Raw genomic sequence first — 24,571 nt, forward strand, 5'->3', positions numbered from 1 at the left:
ACAAAGTTGACTAACTTTATGTTGCACTGGATGCTAGAAGATCTACATCCGGAGTCCCCCATCCTTGACAAACAGCCCGAAACATGTCGGGGTGAATAGACCATTCCCCTGGGAATAATCTGCTGGCGGCACATGTAGTGCGCATGCCCATTCTCTATTCCCGGAATGAAGACTGCCGATGGGCACGGAATATTTCTTCAATGCGAGGCCCAGGTACCATCCTATGGCCTCAGTGGCGAGGATGGATCCGGTTGCGGAGGTTTTTTAAATCCAGCATGGATCCCTCCCTGGAGCTCCTCAGAGCACATCTTCACTCGTGACCAACACCTTAGACACTGGCGAAAAAAAACTGAGGACTCCTGGCAGGAGGAGGGGTTATATAGGGGAGTCAACTTCCTGTATTGGTTATACCAGTGTCAACACCTGAAGGTAGGCCCATAACCCACCAAGTAATTACTTGAGGCTCTGTGTCCTATGATGTACGATAAAGAAATTACCGCGCAAATACCATGTGACATAAAAAGTTCCAATGACCGCCATTTTATTCTTTTGGGGCTCTGCTAAAAAAAAAAAAAAAAAAAAAAAAAATACATTTTTATGTATATGTTTGGGGGTTCTGAGTAATTTTCTAGCAAAAGAATTATGATTTTTACAGGAGAGAAGAGAGAAGTGTCAGAATTCACGCGGTATGGAAGTGGTTAAAGTGGTTGTAAATGGAAAAAGTTGTTTATCTTAATGCTTCAAGATAAAACCTGTGTGCAGCAGCCCCCCTCATACTTACCTGAGCCTCATCTCGATCCAGTGATGTTGCATGAGAGACTTGGCAGTCCAGGACTCTCCCTGGTTGGCTGAGACAGCAGCAAAGCACCATTGGCTCCCGTTGCTGTCAAAATCAGTGAGCCAGTGGAGGGGACGGGGGGGACGGGGGGGCCGGGAAGCAGCTCAGTATCTGAATGGATACACGGAGCTGCGGCTTGGCTCGAGTGCCCCCATAGCAAGCTGCTTATGGTAGGGGCACCGAACAGAAGGGAGGGGCCAGGAGCGCTGAAGAGGGACCTGAGAAGAGGAGGAGGAGGAGTTAGGCAGCTCTGTGCAAAACCATTATAAAAAAAAAAAAAAAAAAAAAAAAAACTAGACTTTAGTATCACTTAACCACTTCAGTCCAGAAGATTCTGGCCTCCCCCCTCACGATCAGGCCATTATTTGCGATACGACACTGCATTCATTTAACTGACAATTGCGCGGTCGTGCGACGATGTACCCAAATAAAATTTATATTCTTTTTTTTCCCCACAAATAGAACTTTCTTTTGGTGGTATTTGATCACCTCTGAAGTTTATTTTTTGCGCAGTATAAAAAAAAAAAAAAAAAAAAAAAAAAAATATAATAATAATAATAATAATAATAATCTGTCACTATACTAATGACACGGGAAGGGGTTAACATCAGGGGCGATAAAAGAGTTAAATGTGTTTCCTAGGAGTGACTGCTAACTGTGGGGGAGGTGCTTTGACTGGGGGAAGATAAAGACCCGTGTTCCTGCTTGGCAGGAACACAAGATCAGCACATTCCCCTCTTGCTCAACGGCCGTCTGCCTTGTTTACATAGGCAGACCACTGTCCTGCCTTTCTCACCTGCTGATTGGGCACAGCGGGAGCGGGTCGCCGGCAGCTCACACGCACCCCAATCCCAGAACGGTCAGATCACGTACTAGGCATGTGATCTGGCACAGAGCGGCCACCCTACTGCAGTAAATCTACGGTGGGCGGTCGCTAAGCGGTTAAAAAGAAAAAAAAAGGAAAAAAAAAAAAGTCAGTGCTGCCGCAACATAATCTTGTATAAAAATAATAAAAGATTTTAGGTTACGACCAAACCTTCTCATTCTTCCTCCTGCTGATTATCCTGTCCAGGCCATTAAAGGCTCCAGAAGATACAAAGAGAATGTTTGTTGTGTCCACTTGGACGGTTTCACCTCGCAGCTTCCTTGAATTTTTTTCTGGGACGTTAACAATAGTCCCTTCCAGCAGTTTCAGCAAGCCCTGCAAGAAAGCAGAGGCAACAATTCAAAATCACATATACTTAAAGTTTTCTACGGCAATATATTTGCTAGATATAGAGAGGTTCATTCTTCCACATGCGCTACACAGGAAACAGTTGCAGAGTCTTACCTGTTGCACGCCTTCTCCCCCCACATCTCTCAGCTGGTGAATGCCGGGAACACTACCAATTTTATCAACTTCGTCTAAAAAGACAATGCCTGAGAAAAAAATTATTATATTTAAATCCAGAATATTTCACCTGTAAAACATTTTTAGTTTTGGATGTATGTGTGTGTGGTGTATCCAGCTATATATCTCTATCTATATATAAAATTAGACCCCTATGACCAGGTTCCAATATATCCATCTCTATCTAAAATGTAGAGACAAGAAAAAAAAAAAAAAAATAGACACACACAGACCTTGCTGAGCTTTCTCCACATTGTAATTGGCATCCTGCAATAGTTTGGCAACCACAGACTCTATATCCTCTCCCACATATCCAGCTTGTGTCAGAGTGGTACAGTCACATATAGCAAAGGGGACATCCAAGCATTTTGCTAGAGTCTGTGCGAGAAGAGTTTTACCTGTGAGAAAGAAAAACATGGAAGGTAAAAAAAAAAAAAAAAAAAAAAAAAAAGCCACACTAAATTAAGTGGTTACAAAACCACAAACAAAAAAAACAAAAAACAAAGAAAAAAAACAAAACACCCACACATTGTTTCTTGTTCATGATATACTGTACAAACATAAAAGAATGTTTAATTTTTTTTTTTTTTTTTTAGGGGATCAAATCGGGTTGCAGGATTAGGCAGGTGCCTATCCACACGTTTCCTCTTTGGAATCAGAAAAAAAAAAAAAAAAAAAACAGGCTTGCTTCTTGTCAATTAGACTTTTTTTGATATACAGTTGTGCTCATAAGTTTACATACCCTGATAGAATTTATGACTTCTTGGCCATTTTTCAGAGAATATGAATAACACAAACTTTTTTCACTCATGGTTAGTGTTTGGCTGAAGCCATTTATTATCAAATCAACTGTGTTTACTCTTTTTAAATCGTAATCACAACAGAAACTACCCAAATGACCCTGATCAAAAGTTTACATACCCCAGTTCTTAATACCGTGTATTGCCTACCTTAACATTAATGACTGCTTGAAGTCTTTTGTGGTATTTGTGGATGAAGCTCTTTATCTTCTCAGATGGTAAAGCTGCCCATTCCTCGTGGCAAAAAGCCTCCAGTTCCTGTAAATTCTTGGGCTGTCTTGCATGAACAGCACGTTTGAGATCTCCCCAGAGTGGCTCAATGATATTGAGGTCAGGAGACTGAAATGGCCACTCCAGAACCTTCACTTTATTCTGCTGTAGCCAATGACAGGTGGACTTGGCCTTGTGTTTTGGATCATTGTCATGTTGGAATGTCCAAGTACGTCCCATGCTCAGCTTCCTGGCTGATGAATGCAAATGTTCCTCCAGTATTTTTTGATAACATACTGCATTCATCTGGTCATCAATTTTGACCAAATTTCCTGTGTCTTTTGTAGCTCACACATCCCCAAAACATCAGCGATCCACCTCCGTGTTTCACAGTAGGAATGGTGTACCTTTCATCATAGGCCTTGTTGACTCCTCTCCAAATGTAGTGTTTTTGGTTGTGGCCAAAAAACTAAATTTTGGTCTCATCACTCCAAATGACTTTGTGCCAGGAGGTTTGAGGCTTGTCTCTGTGCTGTTTGGCGTATTGTAAGCGGGATACTTTGTGTCATTTGTGTAGTAATGGCTTTCTTCTGGTGACTGGACCATGCAGCCCCTCTTTCTTCATGTGCCTTCTTATTGTGCGTCTTAAAACAGCCACACCACAGGTTTTCAAAAAGTCCTGCATTTCACCTGAAGTTATTGGTGGGTTTTTCTTTGCATCCCGAATAATTTTCCTGGCAGTTGTGGCTGAAATTTTAGTTGGTCTACCTGACCGTGGTTTGGTTTCAACAGAACCTCTCATTTTCCACTCTGTGATTATTGTTTTAACACTGCCGATCGACAGTCTCAATTCCTTGGATATCTTTTTATATCCCTTTCCTGTTTTATACAGTTCAACTACCTTTTCCTGCACATCCTTTGACAATTCTTTTGCTTTCCCCATGACTCAGAATCCAGAAACGCAAGTGCAGCACTGGATGAAAGATGCAAGGGTCTGTCAGGAGTCCAGAAACTCATTGACATTTTATACACCAATTACAAGCTAACAGATCACAGGTGAATATGGTTACCTTTAATAGCCATTCAAACCCCTTTGTGTCAACTTGTGTGCATGTTATCAGGCCAAAAATCACCAGGGTATGTAAACTTTTGATCAGGGTCATTTGGGTAGATTCTGTTGTCATCATGAATTCAAAAGCGTAAACAGTTGATTAATAAATGGCTTCAGCCATACACCAACCATGAGTGAAAGAAATGTTTGTGTCATCATTCATATTTTCTGAAAAACGGCCAAGAAATCATAAATTCTGCCAGGGTATGTAAACTTATGAGCACCATTGCTACTTCACTTAACCACTTCAGCCCCATAAGGATTTACCCCCTTCATGGCCAGGCCATTTTTTGCACTGCGTTCCTTTAACTGACAAGTGCACGGTCGTGCGATGCTGTACCCAAAAAAAAAAATATCAGTCTATTTTCCCCCACAAATGTAGCTTTTTTTGGTGGTATTTGACCACCCCTGCGGTTTTTATTTTTTGTGCTATAAAAAACAAAAACCAATTTGAAAAAGAAAAAAAAAAAAAAAAAAAAATTGAAAATCAAAATGTAATCAATTTAGGCAAGGATGTATTTGGCTACATATTTTTAGCATATGCAAAAAAGTTATGTCTACAAACTATGGGAGAGATTTTTGGCATGTTTAGCTATTTATTTTACTGGTAATGGTGGCGATCGATTTTTAGCAGGACTGCGACAATGTGGCAGACAAATCTAACACAAAGTGCCCTTTTTTGGGGAGCAGTGACACGAACAGTGAGAAGTGCATTTTTTTTTTTTTTTTTTTTTAGCACTGGGGGGGGGGGTAGATCTGTTTCTGCTTAGCAGGAACACAAGATCTCCATCTTCCCCTCACAGAACGGAAGTCTGCCTTGTGTACATAGGCAGACTGCCGTTTTGCCTCTCCTCAGAATGATCGCAGATGAACATAGAGTCCGCTGGACCAACTGATTGGCTCCCGCTGTGTCCAATCAGTGACGCGCGCCACGGACCAAGTGCACGAAATCACATACAGGTACGCGATTTTGTGCAGGAGGGCCGCCCTGCCGCGGTATATCTATGTGGGGCGGTCCGGAAGGTGTTAAAGAATGTTACGCCAACATTTCATACTCCTGATGCCTGGTTGCTCTACCAAGTACTTGTATGAAAAAGTATCCTGTTCTCTTTGTATTTTTCTTTATGTGAAATCCCTGGTGTTGCTGCCAGTCCCCCTGCTTTCCTATTAGAAAACTGACCAAACAAAACATACGAGCACAGCATGGCCAGTTTTCTGGCTGTGCTGAGATCTCAGCCTGCTCTCCAATGATCGGACTGTCACTAGTACAGTGACAGTGCATTTGGTTTTTAGCACTGATCAGTGTAATAATGTCACTGGTTCCCAAAAAGTGTCAAGTGTCCGATTTGTTTGCTGCAATGTCGCAGTCCCGCTAAGACGCAGATCACCGCCATTACTAGTAAAAATAAATCTTAAAAAGCCCATAAATCTATTGTAGTTTGTAGACATAACTTTAGCACAATCCAATCAATAGACTTATTGGGATTTTTTTTTTTTTTTTTATACCAAAAATATGTAGAAGAGTATTGGCCTAAATTGCTGAATAAATGAAATTAAAAAAACAAATTATTGGGTAGGTTTTATAACATAAAGTAGACAATATTGTTTTTTTCAGAAAATTTTTTTTTTTTTTTATAGAGCAAAAAATAAAAACCGCAGGAGGTGATCAAATACCACCAAAAGAAAGCTTTATTTGTGGGGGGAAAAAAATAAAAAAAAGAAGGACATACATTTTTTGGGAAAAAGCGTCGCACTACCGCGCAATTGTCTGTTCAAGTAATGCAGTGCCATATTGCAAGGGCGAGAGAGAGTGAGCGCGAGAGAGAGACTTCCAGGACAGGGCGCGTTTAAAAATTTTAAATTTTTTTTCTTATTTCACCTTTTAATTTTTTATTTTTACACTTTTTTTTTTTTAAGTGTCACTTTTATTCCTATTACAAGGAATGTAAACATCCCTTGTAATAGAAAAAAAAAAAAAAAAAAAAACAACATGACAGGACCTCTTAAATATGAGATGTGGGGTCAAAAAGACCTCAGATCTCATATTTACACAAAAAAAAAAAAGAAGAAGAACAAACAAACAGCTAGCTGCTGCCATAACGATATTCCTCTTCAAACTTAGGATGTATATCGGCGTGCGTGTTTTATTAAGTGGTTAATAAAGAAAAACTACTACAATAGGTGTAACCGGTCTACGCGTTTCTGTGGTGCCCCATCAGTCTTCAGTGATTCAACAAAATTCTAGTCTCCTGCCTTGTGTTCCCAATACCAGTCTGTTCCATGCTATATTATCCATGTTTCACCCATTCGTCTTCTATTACACCTCTATCTCTCCAGAGACCTCTTTCATCCGGCTCCTATTTTCCCAAATTTCTTAGGGCAACCTCTAGCAGTGAATGTAATCTTGTCATTCTCTAGCATGCTTTGTACCAACAATATCATTTTAACCACTTGCTGACCAGCCACCGCAGTTAGGCTCCGCAAAATCTACGGTTACCTTACGTCGCTTCCCATTGTGGCCACTAGGGGCGAGCGCCCGGCAGGCACGATGACTGCTGGGCACACGCGATCACTTGTGACAGAGCGAGAACCGGTGTTCTGCCGAGAAAGTTCCGCTCTGGCGGATAAGGACCCCCCTCTACTGCGCAGTAGGATCCGGAGGAAATAGCCGAAGGGGAATAGGTGAAAATCAGCTGTACACGGCGCCTGTAAGAGGGCCCCTCGCGGGCTCGCTTTACTCGCCACGCTTCGGGCACGGCCTCGCTTGGCTCTTTTTTATTCCCCCTCTAGGTCCACTTGGATGGTGGGGAAAGAACCTGGACCCAGGGTGCAGGTGCCGCGTACAGCCGATTGTAGATTTTGAGCTTCGGCCATCTCCGGTGGCTGATAGTTCGTATTGCGCAGGCGCTGCGCCGTACAGGGGGGGGGGGGGGGGGGTCCTTATCCGCCGAGGGAACTTTCTCGGCAAGACACCGGGATCTGTGCGTGTAAACACACAGATCCTGGTTCTTTTGGGGGAGAAGAGACATATTGTGTGTTCATACAAAGTATGAACACCGATCTCTCTCTTTCCCTAGTAAGTCCCATCCCCCCCCTTCAGTAAGAACACACCGAGGGAACAGTTAACCCCTTGTTCGTCCTAGTGTTTAACCCCCTCCCTGCCAGTGACATTTATACAGTGATCAGTGCATTTTTATAGCACTAATTGCTATATAATTGTCAATGGTCCCAAAAATGTGTCAAAAGTGTCCAATATGATCGCAATATCGCATAAAAAAGGAAAAAAAAAAAAAAAAAAAAAAAAAAAGTACATACATATACACACACATAATAAAAATATATATATCTATATATATATCTATATATATCTATCTATCTATCTATCTATCTATCTATCTATCTATCTATCTATATATATATATATATATATATATCTATCTATCTATCTATATATCTATATCTATATCTATCTCTATATCTATATATCTCTATATCTATCTGATCACCGCCATTACTAGGAAAAAAAAAAGGCATAAATCTATCCTTTATTTTTATTATGTTTTTTAGACGCTATAACTTTTGCACGAAAAACCAATCAACATACGCTTATTGAGTTTTTGTTTAACTAAAAATAAGTAGAAGAATACATATCGGCCTAAACGGAGGAAAAAAATTTGGGATATTTATTATAGCAAAAAGTAAAAAAAAGATAGTGTTTTTTTCAAAATTGTCGCTCTTCTTTTGTTTATAGTGCAAAAAATAAAAACTGCAGAGGTGATTACCACCACAAGAAAGCTCTATTAGTGATAAAAAAAAAAAAAAGTAGAAAACAATTTTATTTGGGTACAGTGTCGCACGCCTGAGCAATTGTCAGTTAAAGTGACGCAGTCAATGGCCTGGTCATTGAGCATTCCAGGGCTGAAGTGGTTAAAGTAAAAAAAAAAAATGTATGTATGTATATATATATATATATATATATATATATATATATATATATATATATATATATATAATAAAATTGTATTTCAGGTAAAAATGGAAGTTGTAAGGGCACTTCTATGTTTAGAAATACTTCAATTCATTTGAAAACTGCTGCAGTTTCAACACTAAAGAGGAGTCTTCTTACCAGAGCCTGTGGGGCCCAGAAGCAGGATGTTGCTTTTCTCCAGCTTGATGTCATCATGATTGGAGTCCAGCACGTCGCCTCCCCTCCTCTCCTGTGGCATCTGCTGGTTCACTTGTTGCTGCATGGAGGCTCCCAGAGCATTTCCATGTGGGCTGATGCCAGCAATCTGCAGTAATTCTGATGGAATAAAAGAGTGGAAGAAGGAATGCATTTTAAAAATAAAACCCCACAATGTAACAATCATGGTATATAATATTGCACCATCTACTAGTACAATTTAAGGCCACGTCTAGAAAATAAAGTGCATTTTCCAAATGATGGAGCAGTAAGTCACCAGCTTAACATAACTCCTGGCGAGATCTTCCCATTTATTTTTACATACTGTGAAGAACAGCACCACACCCCCCTAAGGCCCCTTTAACACTTATGCAGTTTTCAGGCGTTTTAGCGCTAAAAATAGCACCTGAAAAGCGCCTCTCAAGCCTCCCCAGTGTTAAAGCCCGAGTGCTTTCACACTGGGGCGGCGTGCTTACGGGATGGGGAAAAAAAAAGTCAAAGGATCTTTGGGGCGGTGTAGCAGTGCTGTATACAGCACTGCTACACCTCCCCTGCCCATTGCACTGAATGGGCAGCGCTTCGGAGCAAGGTCCATAAAGACATGGATGAGCGAGTTTGGGGTAAAGGAACTTGACTGACCGACACAGAGTCCTGACCTCAACCCAATAGAACAACTTTGGGATGAATTAGAGCAGAGACTGTGAGCCAGGCCTTCTCGTCCACCATCAGTGCCTGACCTCACAAATGCGCTTCTAGAAGAATGGTCAAACATTCCCATAGACACACTCCTAAACCTTGTGGACGGCCTTCCCAGAAGAGTTGAAGCTGTTATAGCTGCAAAGGGTGGACCAACTCAATATTGAACCCTACGGACTAAGACTTGGGTGCCATTAAAGTTCATGTGTGTAAAAGCAGGCGTCCCAATACTTTTGGTAATATAGTGTATGTGTTACAGGGCAGCCAATGTTTAAGCGCTGAGAGCGCGCTCACAAAACAAAGATCCAGCTGTCAAAGAGTTCTCTGTCCAGATTAAAGATCAGTAGCCAGCGGGACTAGATTCCAACCATGTGACCACTGTGGGGAGAGGTCATATGATCGCTGATCCTTCCCAACCCCCAGGCATTCAGAACTGTGTAAAAAAGGTATGCTGTGGGAACGCTAAACACAAAGATAGCATTTCTTCTCCCCCTCCCAAAATTTGACTACAAAAGTGGAAACACTGTATAGAGAGATAACAGAACCAGGGACCCAAGATGAGAAACAGACAAGTGATCCAATTTGTAGACTTGACTTAATGCAGAGCTCTGGGGGGAAAAAAAAAAAAAAAAACACACAAAACAAACACCACACAATCTTCCCATGCAGTTGCTCTGTGCCCGCACTACATGGGTTAACTGCTCACTTTTGTCTAGGGGGTGAGGAAAGCGGCGATACACCTGCCTAATCTGCCCCCCCCCCCGTGCAAGACCGTTCCTTTAGGCTCTTGCCCCCCCCTGCGATCTAGTGCGATGGACTGTTCCTGACGTCATCACGCCCATACACTGGCCTGGATGTGAGGATGCCAGGACATAGAGGATCAGGTGAGTAGAAGTGCTGCGTTCACCCATAGACGAAAAAAAATTAAAAAAATACACCAGTTGTCCAGGCACAGCCCCACTGCATGGGACAAACCTTTGTCTCCGGAGTTCTGCTTTAAGACAGGCCTCATTTTTAAAGCTTGTCATACAGCCAATATATTGTACAAACGCTACACAAACTGTTGGCGTTATCCAAATCCTGAATAAAATTAAAAAAAAAAAAAAAAAAATGTATGTATGTATGTATGTATGTATGTATATATAGAAGATGATGGTAGAGGTAGAGATGGTAGAGACAGAGGAGGTAGAGATGGTAGAGACAGAGGAGGTAGAGATGGTAGAGACAGAGGAGGTAGAGATGGTAGAGACAGAGGAGGTGGAGATGGTAGAGACAGAGGAGGTGGAGACGGAGATGGTAGAGACAGAGGAGGTGGAGACGGAGATGGTAGAGACGGAGATGGTAGAGACGGAGATGGTAGAGACGGAGATGGTAGAGACGGAGATGGTAGAGACGGAGATGGTAGAGACGGAGATGGTAGAGACGGAGATGGTAGAGACGGAGATGGTAGAGACGGAGATGGTAGAGACGGAGATGGTAGAGACGGAGATGGTAGAGACGGAGATGGTAGAGACGGAGATGGTAGAGACGGAGATGGTAGAGACGGAGATGGTAGAGACGGAGATGGTAGAGACGGAGATGGTAGAGACGGAGATGGTAGAGACGGAGATGGTAGAGACGGAGATGGTAGAGACGGAGATGGTAGAGACGGAGATGGTAGAGACGGAGATGGTAGAGACGGAGATGGTAGAGACGGAGATGGTAGAGACGGAGATGGTAGAGACGGAGATGGTAGAGACGGAGATGGTAGAGACGGAGATGGTAGAGACGGAGATGGTAGAGACGGAGATGGTAGAGACGGAGATGGTAGAGACGGAGATGGTAGAGACGGAGATGGTAGAGACGGAGATGGTAGAGACGGAGATGGTAGAGACGGAGATGGTAGAGACGGAGATGGTAGAGACGGAGATGGTAGAGACGGAGATGGTAGAGACGGAGATGGTAGAGACGGAGATGGTAGAGACGGAGATGGTAGAGACGGAGATGGTAGAGACGGAGATGGTAGAGACGGAGATGGTAGAGACGGAGATGGTAGATATATATCTCTCTATATATCAAATAAAAAAAATATTGGTATAAATCATGTTAAAAGACGCAACATGCAGGGTGTGCAGTGTTTAAGGAGCTTTCAGGCATGCTGTTAGTGGTACATATTGCTAGCGCTTTGCATATACTGCATAAGCATACAAAAGGCACACAAAAGAACGTATTGCCTACTCATTTTCAACAACCTGGATTAAAAGGAACACCATGTTAATAAATCTATAGGTAATCACAATCTCTTGTTTCCCAACACTGCCTCCATGTTCTATAATCTGCAGATAAAAATAAAATCAGACTGCACCCGGAAAGCAGTGATGATGATGTAGAATTAGAATTAGGAGGTGACCACACCACTTGAGCAAACAGTTTGCAGAAGGGCATGGAACAATAGGGCTCAGATCAGAGCTGTGAGATTGTACTATGGGAGGAAAAAAAACTTACTTGTGAATCTGTACTCATCTTCCCGTCTTCTGATCTCTATCTCTACAGAAAGGGGATTGAAACAGCGACAGGAAGAAATCATAAACAACCTGCGAAGATATGTCAAACCCCCAAATCTGAAGGGTACATCCACCCTCTTCTAGGTAAGAATATAGAATCTGATTCTATGGAACACCAACCAAAAAGAAAAAAAAAAAAAATGATTTGGTTTTGTGCGGCAACATTCAATCCCCAGCTGGGTCTTTAATCTCTCGGGGGACCACAGCGACTTCACTCCAGGACAGCACAGGGTTTTCATGGCGGCACCAGTGATCGGGAAGGTCACAAAAGCAGCATCAGTCAACCCAAAATGGCACAGCCTGTACTAGGCGGTATAGTGCTTTAAAGCCCATTACCAGGAAAAATAAAATCGCAGTGGGGCTGCCCATGCTCAGCATTGCTTGTTTAGTTTGGTGGGGGTGGGGGTGGAGGGCAGCGCTCACCTATTCTCCGTTGGTGGACCTCCCCTTACCGTCCTCATGTCCAAAGCAGGGCTAAGGAGCTCAGCAATGGACTTGATATTAGAGGACCTGGGACTGCTGGAGCATAGCAGAAAGTTGGCTAAAGTGACCAGTCTAATAGCCTAAAGGGAGCCTGTGGGAAGAGGATCTGGCAAAATAAAATGGTTCCATGGTTCCCTAGACCTAAAATGAGCATTTAACCCCTTTTGCGATGCAGGGACAGCTCCACTGCAAGGGAGGGGCACGTTAGCTTTACCTGGAGTTCAGCTTTAAAAGAAACCTGTAGCAAGGATGCAGGCTGCCATTGCTATCCAGTTGCTATATAAAATACTAACCCCCGGCTGTCATGCTGATCCAATGGCTTCAGTACTAAGACAACTACCCGGTACATGTATGCAGAGTTCACACCTTCCTGACCATGCATGCCTTTTTCCAGATCAGAAACTCACTGCATTTAAAGTGATGCTTTAGTCAGAAAATGAAGTCTTGCTAGAACACTTCAGGCCCCTTTTGCATAGGTATAAAAAACATTAAAATCCAGTAACGTCTCGTCATCCTGCTCTGCTGCTCCAAAATTCCCAGCACTGTGCCTTAAATGTAGAGGCCGATTTGCTGACAGTCTAAAGATTAACTGCTCTGGGCTTCAGCAAAATGGCAGCCCCTAGCAAGAACAATGCTGGAGGCAATTTACAGCACACACCAATTTTGGGATTAAATGTGGAATGTATGTTCCTTGCTAAAGAATTTTTTTTTTTTTTTTTTTATCGTTGTTATAGGTAAAAGTTCAACAGCCAAGTGACTACCATTTTATAAAGGATGTCAGCAATGAGCCTTCTCTGAGCACAGGTATCTTTTAAAAAGGGATTCTAAAAAGTATGACTAAAAAGCAACAATGTTTTTTTTTTTTTTTTTTTTTTTTACGTTTTTGGATAGAATGCAGCAGGATTAGAACCCCTGTCAGTTTTCACTGCTCTCTGTTCCCCAGTTAAGGAGGAGATTCGCCCTCTGTTTTGTTTACCATGATTGAAAGTATAGATCAAAAAATTTACTTTTTTTTTGTTGTCCCCAGAAAAAGTAATAGGGGAAAATTTTCCAATGGGGCACTAGTTCTGGTGACCTGGACGTTCCAAGGGATTCCCTTTAACCAACGGAAGGTTTTACCCCTCTTCATGACCAGGCATTTTTTTTAGCGATATGGCACTGCATTATTTTAACTGACAATTGTGTGGTCATCCGACGCTGAACCAAATAAAAATTATGTAATTCTCTCTCAAAATCTCTCTCTCTCTCTCTCTCTCTCTCAAAATCTCTCCCTCTCTCTCTCTCTCTCAAAATCTCTCATTTTTTCTTCCTGCTGTCAAAAGAGAGCCCTGTGTTTGTTAATCTACACAGGGCTACCTTTGGCTAGCACCCGCTGGTTGGTTGCAGCACCAACCAATCGCAGCACTGGCGGGGGCACTCCCTAGCCCGGCACAAGAATTACGTACAGGTATGTGATCCTGCACAGGAGAGCTGCCTTGCCACAGTATAAGTATTGTATATGGTTGGCAAGCAGTCAACAAGGCTTTCCTCTCATTTCCTGTTTGGCTATGGGACAGGAAGTAAAGGTAAAATATCTGAAGTGCAACACAGACGGCGGAAATAAAAAAACAAAAAAAAAAACAAAAGTATAATAAACTGACAGGGGTTATAACCCTCCCTTACTCTTATCCAAAAAAAAAAAATAAAAATGCTCCTCTATGTAAATAACTGGGGGGGTGGTTCCGTAAGACAGGCTTCTTTGCGTAGTATTGGCCTTGAATTTGACCTTTGAACAGAGTTTGGGCAATCCAAATCTACATTATACAAACTGATCAGAGTTGAGAGCCTGTAGGCCTGGCACTGAGAATAGACAGGTAAAAAACACACTTTATCTACAACAGTGCCCAGCTCATTTTAGGTTTGTGCAGGAAACACTCAGTGTGAAAAGTTATGTTAAAAAAAAAAAAAAAAAAAAAAAACTTAGTAGCTGACTTTCCAAGTGGTCTGCACCTAGCAAAGCCAAGCTGTGCCAGCAGAAAGGAAGGGTCACACAGAGCAAACATGCAGAGGAGAAGAGCCAGGAGGTTAATGAATATCCAAAGCTGGGACACAGAACACAACGTGTACAGTATAAAACAGGTCAATGTGCTGGATGAGAAGGGAAAAATGAAGCAAGGCAAAAGCAAAGCAATGGAAGAGTTTCATAGAATATGTGCAAATGACGATTCTATAAAATAAAAGATCAAAAACCATACAGATAATTGTTCATAATGCTATACACTAAACAAGATAACGTTTACTACAGGATAAAGTACTTTGTACAGGTATCAGATGAAAGTTGGCCATTGAATGGAAGCCAGTTATGCTTATGCAAGATCAGGTAAAAGCCTAAAAAACCGTTTCCAACCCATATCTTTTTCAAACAGAGGCAACAATCAAATAAAGTGGTTTAGAATCATGTTTTTTTATCTTAATGCATTCTATGCACCAAGATGAAAAGCCTTCTGTGTGCAGCATCCCCTCCTTAGCCCACTTAATACTTACCTGGGGTCCCTCTAGATCCAGCGATGTTGTAGGAGTGTCTCGGCTCCCCGAGACTCCCCTCATTGGCTGAGACAGCAGCGCGGCACCATTGGCTCCCTCTGCTGTCAGTCAGCTAATAAAAGGAGAGAAAGGGGGTGTGGCCAGGCCATGTCTCTGTCTGAATAGCAAGCTGCTTGCTGTGGGGGGGCACTTGACAGGGAGGGAGGGGACAGGAGGAGGATCCAGGCTGCTCTGTGCAAAACCAACTGCACAGAGGTGGCAAGTAGAATTTTTTTTTTCTTGTTAATAACAAACGAGACTTTACAATCACTTTCAGCTTCCTTTAACGTGGAATTTTACACAGAAAGTTAAAAACTGCTCGATCACAACTTAGGCTGGCCCCCTTTGCAGGTATAGCTATGTAAAACATTTAAAATCAGTTCCTATACTGCTTAAAATCCAGTAACACACCTCACCCTGCTCTGCACGGGCTCAGTTTTTTCGGCACGGTGCCAAAAATGTACAGGCTGATCTGCCGAAAGCCTAAAGGATAACCCCTAGGTGCTGACAGCACACAAATATGCGGCCTCTTGGCGGATGGGCCTTGGCACTGAGCGGCCGTAGGTTTGTGTACCGCATTACAAATATAGCTGTGCCAACAGCAGAAAAGGACAGTTACTGCTGCTCAACATAAAGCTCCCGACTGCTTCTTGAGATCGGGAGCTTTGCGATCATGTGACAGCTAATCACGGCGGTCATAAACCCCGCCCCACCTACCAGCATATGAAACCCCTTAAAGGTGCCGGGAGGCTCTGGTGCCAAAGGGGTCAACTGCTGTTCAGGGGGCTCTGGGCTTCAGCAAAATGGCTGCCTCCAGCAAGAAGAAACAGGAACAACGCAGGAGGCAATTTACAGCACACATTAATTTTGGTAGCATAATGAATGTGGAATGTATATTCCTTGCCAAACATTAGTTGGTATCAAGTTAAAATTCCACATTAAAGCGGAGGTTCACACAAAAATGGAACCTCTGCTTTTCGGAACCCTCCCCCCCTCCGGTGTCACATTTGGCACCTTTCAGGGGGGTGCAGATACCTGTATAACAGGTATTTGCACCCACTTCTGGGTATAGACTCCCCCCCCCCCCCCCCCCCGCTATCTTCTGGGAAACACACAGGTCCCAGGAGATAGAGGGGACCAGTTAGGACGCGCAGCATGCGCAGTAGGGAACCGGGAAGTGAAACCGTGATGATTCGCTTCCCGATTCTCTCACCGAGGATGGCGGCGGCAGCTGCTGAGTGCCGAGCGATTGATTGGCTGCCGACATCGCTGGACCCTGGGACAGGCAAGTGTCCATCTATTAAAAGTCAGCAGCTGAGGTAGTTGTAGCTGCTGGCTTTTAATTTTTTTTTTTTTTTGTAGGTGGACCTCCTTTTTAATGAGTAGGCAATAAATATGTATAAGGGTCTTTTCACACTACTCTGGTGGTGAGAAAAAAAAAAAAAAAAAGGTAAAAAGCACATATGCGTTTTTGGTGCACTCATCGCCATGCACCTGTGAAATATTGACATGTGACTCCAAAATGAACCAAAATGTTCAAAGGGAGGTGAGTTTTTTGCACCAAGATGCAGTGTGCAGGACTTCAATGCACTGTACCCGCAGAGTAGTGGTGTGAAGAGTTCCATGGGTTTTAAAGGGAAAGCAGGGTTTTAAAGGGAGCATTTTTCTTGCTCTTTTAGCAGGGCAAAAGCACAGCAAAACAGTGTGAAAGGGCCCCAAGATTGAACACAGACTTAATCAGTGGTTCAATCGAAGGACCGTATGAATCAGGAAGGAAGCCTGAAATAAATAAAGTTTGTTGTGTGGAATAAAAATTGCTGGCAAGGTTAAGATTTAAAATGATCACATCTACAATCGACTAGTCAGTAAAGGGGGAAGGTGGTCACATAACCAACCCCCCCCCCCCCCCCCCCCAAACCCAGAAGTACTGGACATTTCTTGAGAGCTTTACTAGTTGAAAAAAAAGAGGAGAGAGCACTGCCAAATTATCAGTGGTTGGAGTGCCCCAACAAGAGAACATGCCACTTTACTACTACTCTGCTATTCAGCCTTATCCTTCCACTCTTTATCCTTGCACCATCTAGTGAGTTGTTTACTGAACACAGGAGGTCAGTGGCTTGGCACGGACACCATTCAGAGAATGCTTTGAATGAAATGATTTTCTTAAAGATTTCAAAAGAGTTTTTTGATTGGATGAGGCAGTGACATCACACTCCCCCTCATCCAATTAGAGAGAGTGCTTTGCATTCAGAAAATTTAAAACACTCTCTGAATGGTGCCCGTGCGGAGAGAGGCCGACCTCCTTGTATTCATTATGGATCAGAGCAACCACTCAGCAAGGGACCAGAAAGCAAGTGGGGATCACTGGAATGGCGGCGTATACTTCAATGATTTGTAGCTTCCAGGGGCATCAGCCTGGTGTGGTATATACTTATTTACATTGGTCCAAGCTGGATCAACATAGCCATGTAGAATAGAACCATGCCCGGAATGCCACTTCAAGTCCAGGAATTCCTAGACAGAAGAACTAATAGAATTTTTTTTAGACTCTTTTCTGCTACTGTCATACTTCAATGACATTTTGAACCTGAACAGTGGGAAAAAAATAATTAAAATACATTTTTAAAAAAGTTGTTGCGAGGCATAATGCATGTCACAGCAAATAAGTTACATTAAGCTGCACAGGGATCAGAAAAGATCACAAAAGAAAAAAAAAAAAAAAAAATTATAATATTTGAGATTTCACCCACCTCTTGGGGTTAATGAGGACTGTTTTTCCACCTCTGCTTGTTGTCTGATGTTCACTGGGATGTTGTTGTATATCCGCTTGTAATGATTGTACACTGCTACAGCAAGGACCTTCTTCGCAAACGCTTGACCCACTACATACTTGTCAAGGTAGTTATAAATCTGTAAGAGAAATGCTGTAGTCAGAGAAACAGTAGAGTATTGACCATCACATGCTGCACATTAATCCATTAGAACAACCAATTAAGCATGAATCAGTCACAAATCTGCTTGCTAGTAAATCTCCTTTAAGTGGCCCTATACCTCAAAGACAAACATCAAAAATTATATGGTCAAAAAAAAAAAAAAAAAAAGGAAATTGACTAAAGGGAAATCGATACAAGAAAATTCAAGTTAGACTTACCGGTAACTTGTTTTCCTTGAGTCTTTCAGGACAGCACTTGAGAGAGTGACTCCTCCCCTTGCCAACAGGAAACACCTCTTCCACCAAACTTTAAAAGGAGGCTCCTTTCCACACATCGTCAGTAGTAGTAGTAGAGAACCTCTGGCCCCAAACTGGAACACATAATCGAGATATGATTAGTCACAGTATATATATATGTAAAAACAATAGGGTGGGATGCTGCTGTCCTGAAAGACTCAAGGAAAACAAGTTACCGGTAAGTCTAACTTGAATTTTCCCTTATCGTCTTTCAGGACAGCACTTGAGAGGATAATAGAGACTTACCCCCCTAGGGAGGGACCACAGCCTGCAGAACCTTTCTGCCAAAAGCCTGATCACCTGCTGATAGGAGATCCAGTCTGTAATGACGGACAAACGTTAAGTAGCTTGACCACGTAGCCGCCCTACAAATCTGATCTGGGGTGGCACCAGCTCTTTCTGCCCATGTAGTGGCCTGCGCTCTTGTTGAATGAGCCCTAATTCCCAGCGGGGAAGATAAACCCATTTGAGAATAGGCTACAGAAATAGCTGTCTTAAGCCATCTAGCCAATGATGCTTTTGATGCTTGTTGGCCTTCCTTGTTTCCAGAAAAAAGAACAAATAATGAATCTGAAACTCTAAACCCTCCTGTTACTTCCAAATACTGTAATAGGATACGTCTTACGTCTAAATTGTGAAACTGCTCTTCCTTTGCACCCGAAGGGTTAGCAGAAAAGGTTGGTAGAGTAATCTCTTGAGACCCGTTACTAAAGCTTGCCACTTTTGGCAAAAACCCCGGATCTACTTTAAGGACAACTCTATCAGGAAAAACTGACAAAAAAGGCTCTTTTACTGATAGGGCGTGCAGTTCACTAATCCTTCTTGCTGAAGTAATTGCGACCAGAAAAATAGTCTTCAAAGTTAAATTCTTTAGGGATATGGCCTGTAAAGGCTCAAATGGTTCTTTTGCCAGAGCCTGCAGAACCACCGAGAGATCCCAATTTGGGAAATGCTTCACTGGTACCGGTCTCGACCTGGAAAGTGCTTTGAAAAATCTCATGATCAGAGTTTCTGAAGATAAGGATCTCTCCAGATAAACTCCCAAGGCAGCCACCTGCACCTTAAGAGTGCTGACCGCCAGATTCTTGTCTGCACCTTTTTGCAAAAATTCCAGCACTGAAACTAGGTCTTTAACCCCCCTATGTTCGGAATGACAGAAAGAAACATAGACTTTCCATACTTTGGCGTAAATATCCCTGGTTACCTTTTTCCTACTGGAAAGCAACGTAGCAGTTAAACGTTCTGAAAAGCCTTTGCTTCTCATTAATTGCTCCTCAGATACCAGGCAGTGAGCTTTAACCTGTCTACCTCTGGATGAAGCACTGGCCCCTGAATCAACAGATCCTGACTGAGCGGGAGATGCCAACATGGTTTGATTGCCAACTGCAGAATCGTGGAAAACCAAGCTCTCTTTGGCCAATATGGAGTAATCAAAATGATCGATACTCTCTCTTTCAGTATTTTCCTCAACACTAGAGGGATTAATCGAAATGGAGGAAAAGCATACCCTAGGTGAAAATCCCACGGATGTGCCAGAGCATCTATTCCCTGAGAGCAAATGTCTCTCTGAAGGGAGAAAAAAATTCGGGAGCTGCGTGTTTTGTTTTGAAGCAAACAGATCTACCTGCGGAAGGCCCCAAACACTGGTGATTAATGCAAACACCTTCCTGTTCAGACTCCACTCTGATTCCTGAACTTTTTGTCGGCTCAGATAATCCGCTACTTCGTTCAATGTGCCTTTTAGATGGACTGCGGATAGAGATAGTAAGTGGTTCTCCGCCCACTCCAGAATCTCTACTGACAGTAAGTGAAGGGCCCTGCTTCTTGTGCCTCCCTGTTTGTTCAGGTAGGCTATGGCCGTGCCATTGTCCGACAAAATCTGGACATGGCAACCTATGAGGTTTTGAGAGAAGAAAGCTAATGCTAGGGCAACTGCCTTCAGCTCTCTCCAATTTGAGGATCTTTGGGCCTCGAACTGGGACCATGTTCCCTGCGCTAAGGCTTGACCCATGTAGGCCCCCCATCCCTGCAAACTGTCGTCTGTTGTGACCACTTTCCCGGTCGGAAAAGACCAAAGAAGACCACTTTGCAGTACCACCTGACTTTTCCACCACCAAAGTGAACGTTTGACTCTGGTGGGAATCTTTACTTTTGTATCCAAACTCTCCGTCCTGTGGTTCCATGTCCTTAGAAGGAACCTCTGGAGGGTCCTGAAATGCAGCCTTGCCCATTGGATGGCTGGCATTGAAGAGGTTAATGTCCCCAGAGCCGACATAACCTTTCGGACTGAAAACAGTTGATTTGTTTGTAGTGCCGTTATTACCCTTTGGACCTTGATCTTTTTCTCTTCTGGGAGAAAAATCTTTTGCTCCACTGAATCTATCAAATAACCCAGAAATAGTACTTGCTGAGCTGGGATGAAATTTGATTTTTGAACATTCACTATCCACCCTAGTGACTCCAAATGACTGCGGGATTTGTTCAAATCCTCCTGCAACTTTTCCATGGATGGGGCAAAAAAGAGGAGGTCGTCCAGATATGGAATTACCGCAATCCCCTGGAGTCGAAGAGGGGCGAGAGCTTCCGCCATTATCTTCGTAAAAATACGAGGAGCTGACGACAGGCCGAAGGGAAGGGCCCTGAACTGAAGATGTATAATCTCCTTGCCCATATTCACCGCAAACCTCAGGAACTTCTGGGACTGAGGTGCTACAGGAATATGAAGATAAGCATCCCTCAGATCGATTGATGCCATAAAACAATCTTTTGTCAGAATGTTTCTGACCGTGAAAATTGAGTCCATACAAAACTTTTTGTATAGGACTGACTTGTTCAGGGGTTTTAGGTTGAGGATAAGACGGAAGTTTCTGGATGGTTTTCTTATCAGAAAGATGTGTGAATAGAAACCCTGACCCTGTTCTTCTGGGGATACTGGTATCACTACCCTCTGGTACCTCAGATCCTTTAAAAGGTTCTTCATGGCCAGAGCCTTTGTTAGATCCCTTGGTAGGTTTGTTACAAAGAATCTTTCTGGCGGGCGATCCGAAAACTCTATCCTGTAACCTTGGGACAGCATGTCCAAAATATATAGACTTTCTGTCATGCTGGCCCAAAGGGGAAGGAAACTTTGAAGCCTTCCCCCCACTGGTACGCACAAGTCATTGTGCTTTACCGGAGGCTGCAGGAGGATGGAAAAGGACATTTCCTTTGCCTTTACCCTTCTGCGATGCCCAATTTTTTCTTTTCTCCTGGGGTTTGGTTTGTTCTTGAGCCCTTTGGGAACGAAAAAAAAACGTTTAACTGGCTGCTTTTTCTTTTTGATGGGAAAAGACTTCTTTTTATCAGCAGTTCTATCTAGAACCGCATCTAAATCAGGTCCAAAAAGCAAGTCACCCAGGAACGGTATCCCACACAGCTTGTTTTTGGATGCTGCGTCCCCCGGCCAAGTTTTCAACCACAGAGCCCTTCTGGCTGAGTTGGCTAGGGCAGCAGATCTAGCTGTCATTTTAATTGATTCCGCTGAAGCATCAGATATAAATGCGACAGCGGCAGACAGAGTTGAAAATGAATCCAAAATTTCTTGTTTTGGTGAGTCTGCTGAGATATGGGCCTTAAGTTGCTCTAACCAGAACTCCATATTTCTGGATACCACTGTAGTTGCCATAGTAGGTTTAAGATTTCCCATGATGGATTGCCAAGCCCTCTTTAGTAGCTGGTCCATCCTTTTATCCATGGGATCTCTCAACACCCCCATGTCCTCGAATGCCAAATCTGTAGACCTCGAGACCTGGGAAAACGCGGCATCTAGTTTGGGGTTTTTGTTCCAAACCGCCGCTGGATCTTCATCAAAAGGGAAACGCCTTTTTAAGGCTTTGGGAAAGAAAGGCTTTCTCTCTGGCTCTGCCCACTCTTTCTTAATAGCTTCAGAAATAACAGAGTGTACTGGGAAATTGCGATTTTTGTGCTCGCTAAGCCCTGCATACATTTTATCATGCAGAGATAACTCCTTTTCCTCCTCCAGACCCAGTGTGGTATAGATTGCTTTTAACAGGCCATCTACCTGTGCTAAAGACAATTTAAATCTTGAAGGTAAATTTTCTCCTTCCTCACCCTCATCAGAATCCTCAGATTGAGAGGGGGAATGTCCCTCTGGGGTAGGAGATGCCTCAGTCTCCATCGCCGGGACTAGAAGTGAGCCTTGGCAGGACTGTGAGGTAGTAGGCTGACTCAGGGATGGGTTTGCTAGGGAAGAGCGAAATGATTGAATAGTCGCATCAAGTTCCTTTTTAACCGATGCAATCAAGTCGCTGCAAGCGGAAGAAGCTTCTTCTTTAACTAGCAAATCAATACAAGCTTGACATAACGTCTTCTTCCATCCTTCAGGTAGCTTGGATTTACATGAAGGACATTTTCTTTTTGCCACTGGATCAGAGCTCTTGGCCTGCCATGAGACAAAAGAAGAAACCATCCCAGTGAGACAACCTGTCCTATACCCAAGGATGCTCACCACAGGTGCACAATAAGAGCTAACTGCTTTATGTGCCCAGACAGGCCCCTGCCACCGGGGGGGGGGGGGGGGGGGGGGGGGAGATAGAGAGAGAGACACCCCACAGTACAAGGAAGACAGTATACAACTGCACCTTACCTGGGCCTTGCTGGTGCCTGTGCCTGTCCCACTCGCTGCCGCCATCGATTCCATCGAGGAGCGCTTGCTGTGTTTGTGTGGCTAAACGCCGGTTCCGGACTCCAATAGCGCCGGACCAGAACCGCTAAATAAGCACCAGCCCCGTTCCTCCCCTTTCCCTCTGCGATTCCCGGCGGAAATGACGCCGCACGCCTGTTCCGTGGGCGCCGCCCCCTCCGGATGCCTCACTTCCGGCGGATGGAGCCCCGCTGCCATCCCCAAGATGGCGGCGGTGCAATAAGCAACAGGCGGTGGACCTGAGAAAAAAAATATAGTAAACGGCCACCGCCTGTCTTGCCGCCGCCTAGGAGCGATGCCCACGACAGTCGGACTCACCCTGAGCCCATATGAAGAGGGAGAGGGAGCCCAGCCAGCAGCACTTCACCTCAGCTGTGGAATGGGAGGAACAGCTCTCATGAGGTAAAAAAGTGTTTGATGGAAATCCAGGAAACCTGAGCTCCCAGGACAGCACCTGAGAGCCCTGACTTCCCACGAAGTGTTCCCTCCGGAGGAAACACAAAAACTGACGATGTGTGGAAAGGAGCCTCCTTTTAAAGTTTGGTGGAAGAGGTGTTTCCTGTTGGCAAGGGGAGGAGTCACTCTCTCAAGTGCTGTCCTGAAAGACGATAAGGGAAAATGCTCTAATTTGTGCTAGGAAAACAGGAGGAGATTTAACATACATACTTTATTATTTAAAAAGGAAACACTCCCTCTACACAAAGACTGTTCTTGTAAATAAATGTCCAATGCTGGGGTTGGCAACCAGTTGGTTGCAGGTAGATCGTGCATCTTCCTTGCCAACCTCCGAACCTGCCCAGGAGCCGGGGCAGAGTATTGACTGGAATCAGTCCCTGTATCTTGCTCCTGCAACAGCTGTTAGCCAGCTTCTCCTCCTCTCCCACTGCCAGCAATTAGCGGCTGTAGGAGGAAAAATACATGGGATCGGTGCCAGTAAATGCCACCCCAGCTCTTGGTGTAGTTCAGCTTCTTTCTGCTGCCCGGGCCTCTGTTCTCTCCTGGTTAGTTTCCCTCTCCTCGCTGCGCTGCCAGCTTTTTTTCCCCCTCAGTAAATATTTACCGCCCCCTTCCTTTTCTAAATGAACACAGTGAGCGATTGGTGCCGATCACTCACTGTATTCCTAACTGAAGCATAGTAAAGTGCTCACTATGCTTCAATTTGTGATTTAACAGATAGACAGTGTAGTAGAGCTCAGCTGAAGATCTATCACAGACAGAATACATACACATACATATATATTTTATTCAGTAGTGTTGCATGACTGTGGAATTGCCAGTTAAAAGTAGCGCAGTGCTAAATAGCAAAAAAAAAAAATGCTCTGGTCATGAAGGGGGAGAGATTAACATCTTTTGGGCGCTTCAGTTTGAGTCTATACTGGCTCTATCAATAATCAAATTGGCTATACAATAGTTTTAAGTAGTAGTACATATCTAAGGCTCGGTTCACACCTAAACTGCCCGCGGATCGCACAGCAACGCTGTCCATCCCTGTTCTCCGTTTCAGGTACGAATCAGGGCAAAATCATTGCCTGAATTCTGCCCTGAAACGGAGGTAAAGATGCACAGCGTGCGTTTCTGCGAAGTGCGCTCCGCAGCCACCCCAGAGACAAGTGAACCGGCTCCATAGAGAGCCGGTCATATTCTCCTGCTATGCCAATTGGATGCGGGGAAATTGGCATCCAATTGGCATAGGTGTGAACCCGGCCTAACAGTCTCAGATAATATGACTGTAAACTACATTGTGCTCCTGTACCTACTACACTTGTTGAAAAGTGGCATCATGGGTAAAAAACAAAAAAAAAAAAAAAAAAAAAAAAAAAACAC

The 24,571-nt window shown here is 43.6% G+C and overlaps 1 protein-coding gene across 2 annotated transcripts in view; it reads right to left on the minus strand.

The window, feature by feature from the left end:
* Positions 1-24,571, minus strand: part of CLPX (caseinolytic mitochondrial matrix peptidase chaperone subunit X) — an 85,070-nt gene that overhangs the window by 16,141 nt on the left and 44,358 nt on the right. Inside the window, exons 5-10 of one of the 2 annotated variants that reach the window (XM_073618345.1) lie at positions 17,567-17,726; positions 11,713-11,754; positions 8,476-8,652; positions 2,462-2,626; positions 2,169-2,257; positions 1,875-2,039 (exon numbers count right to left, since the gene is read on the minus strand). In XM_073618345.1, the coding sequence (XP_073474446.1) occupies positions 1,875-2,039; positions 2,169-2,257; positions 2,462-2,626; positions 8,476-8,652; positions 11,713-11,754; positions 17,567-17,726 (798 nt within the window). The remainder of the gene's footprint in view (positions 1-1,874; positions 2,040-2,168; positions 2,258-2,461; positions 2,627-8,475; positions 8,653-11,712; positions 11,755-17,566; positions 17,727-24,571) is intronic. The other variant, XM_073618346.1, reaches the window with a different exon arrangement.

The sequence above is a fragment of the Aquarana catesbeiana genome, linkage group LG03 (assembly GCF_042186555.1).
Source record: "Aquarana catesbeiana isolate 2022-GZ linkage group LG03, ASM4218655v1, whole genome shotgun sequence".
Classification (NCBI taxonomy): domain Eukaryota; kingdom Metazoa; phylum Chordata; class Amphibia; order Anura; family Ranidae; genus Aquarana; species Aquarana catesbeiana.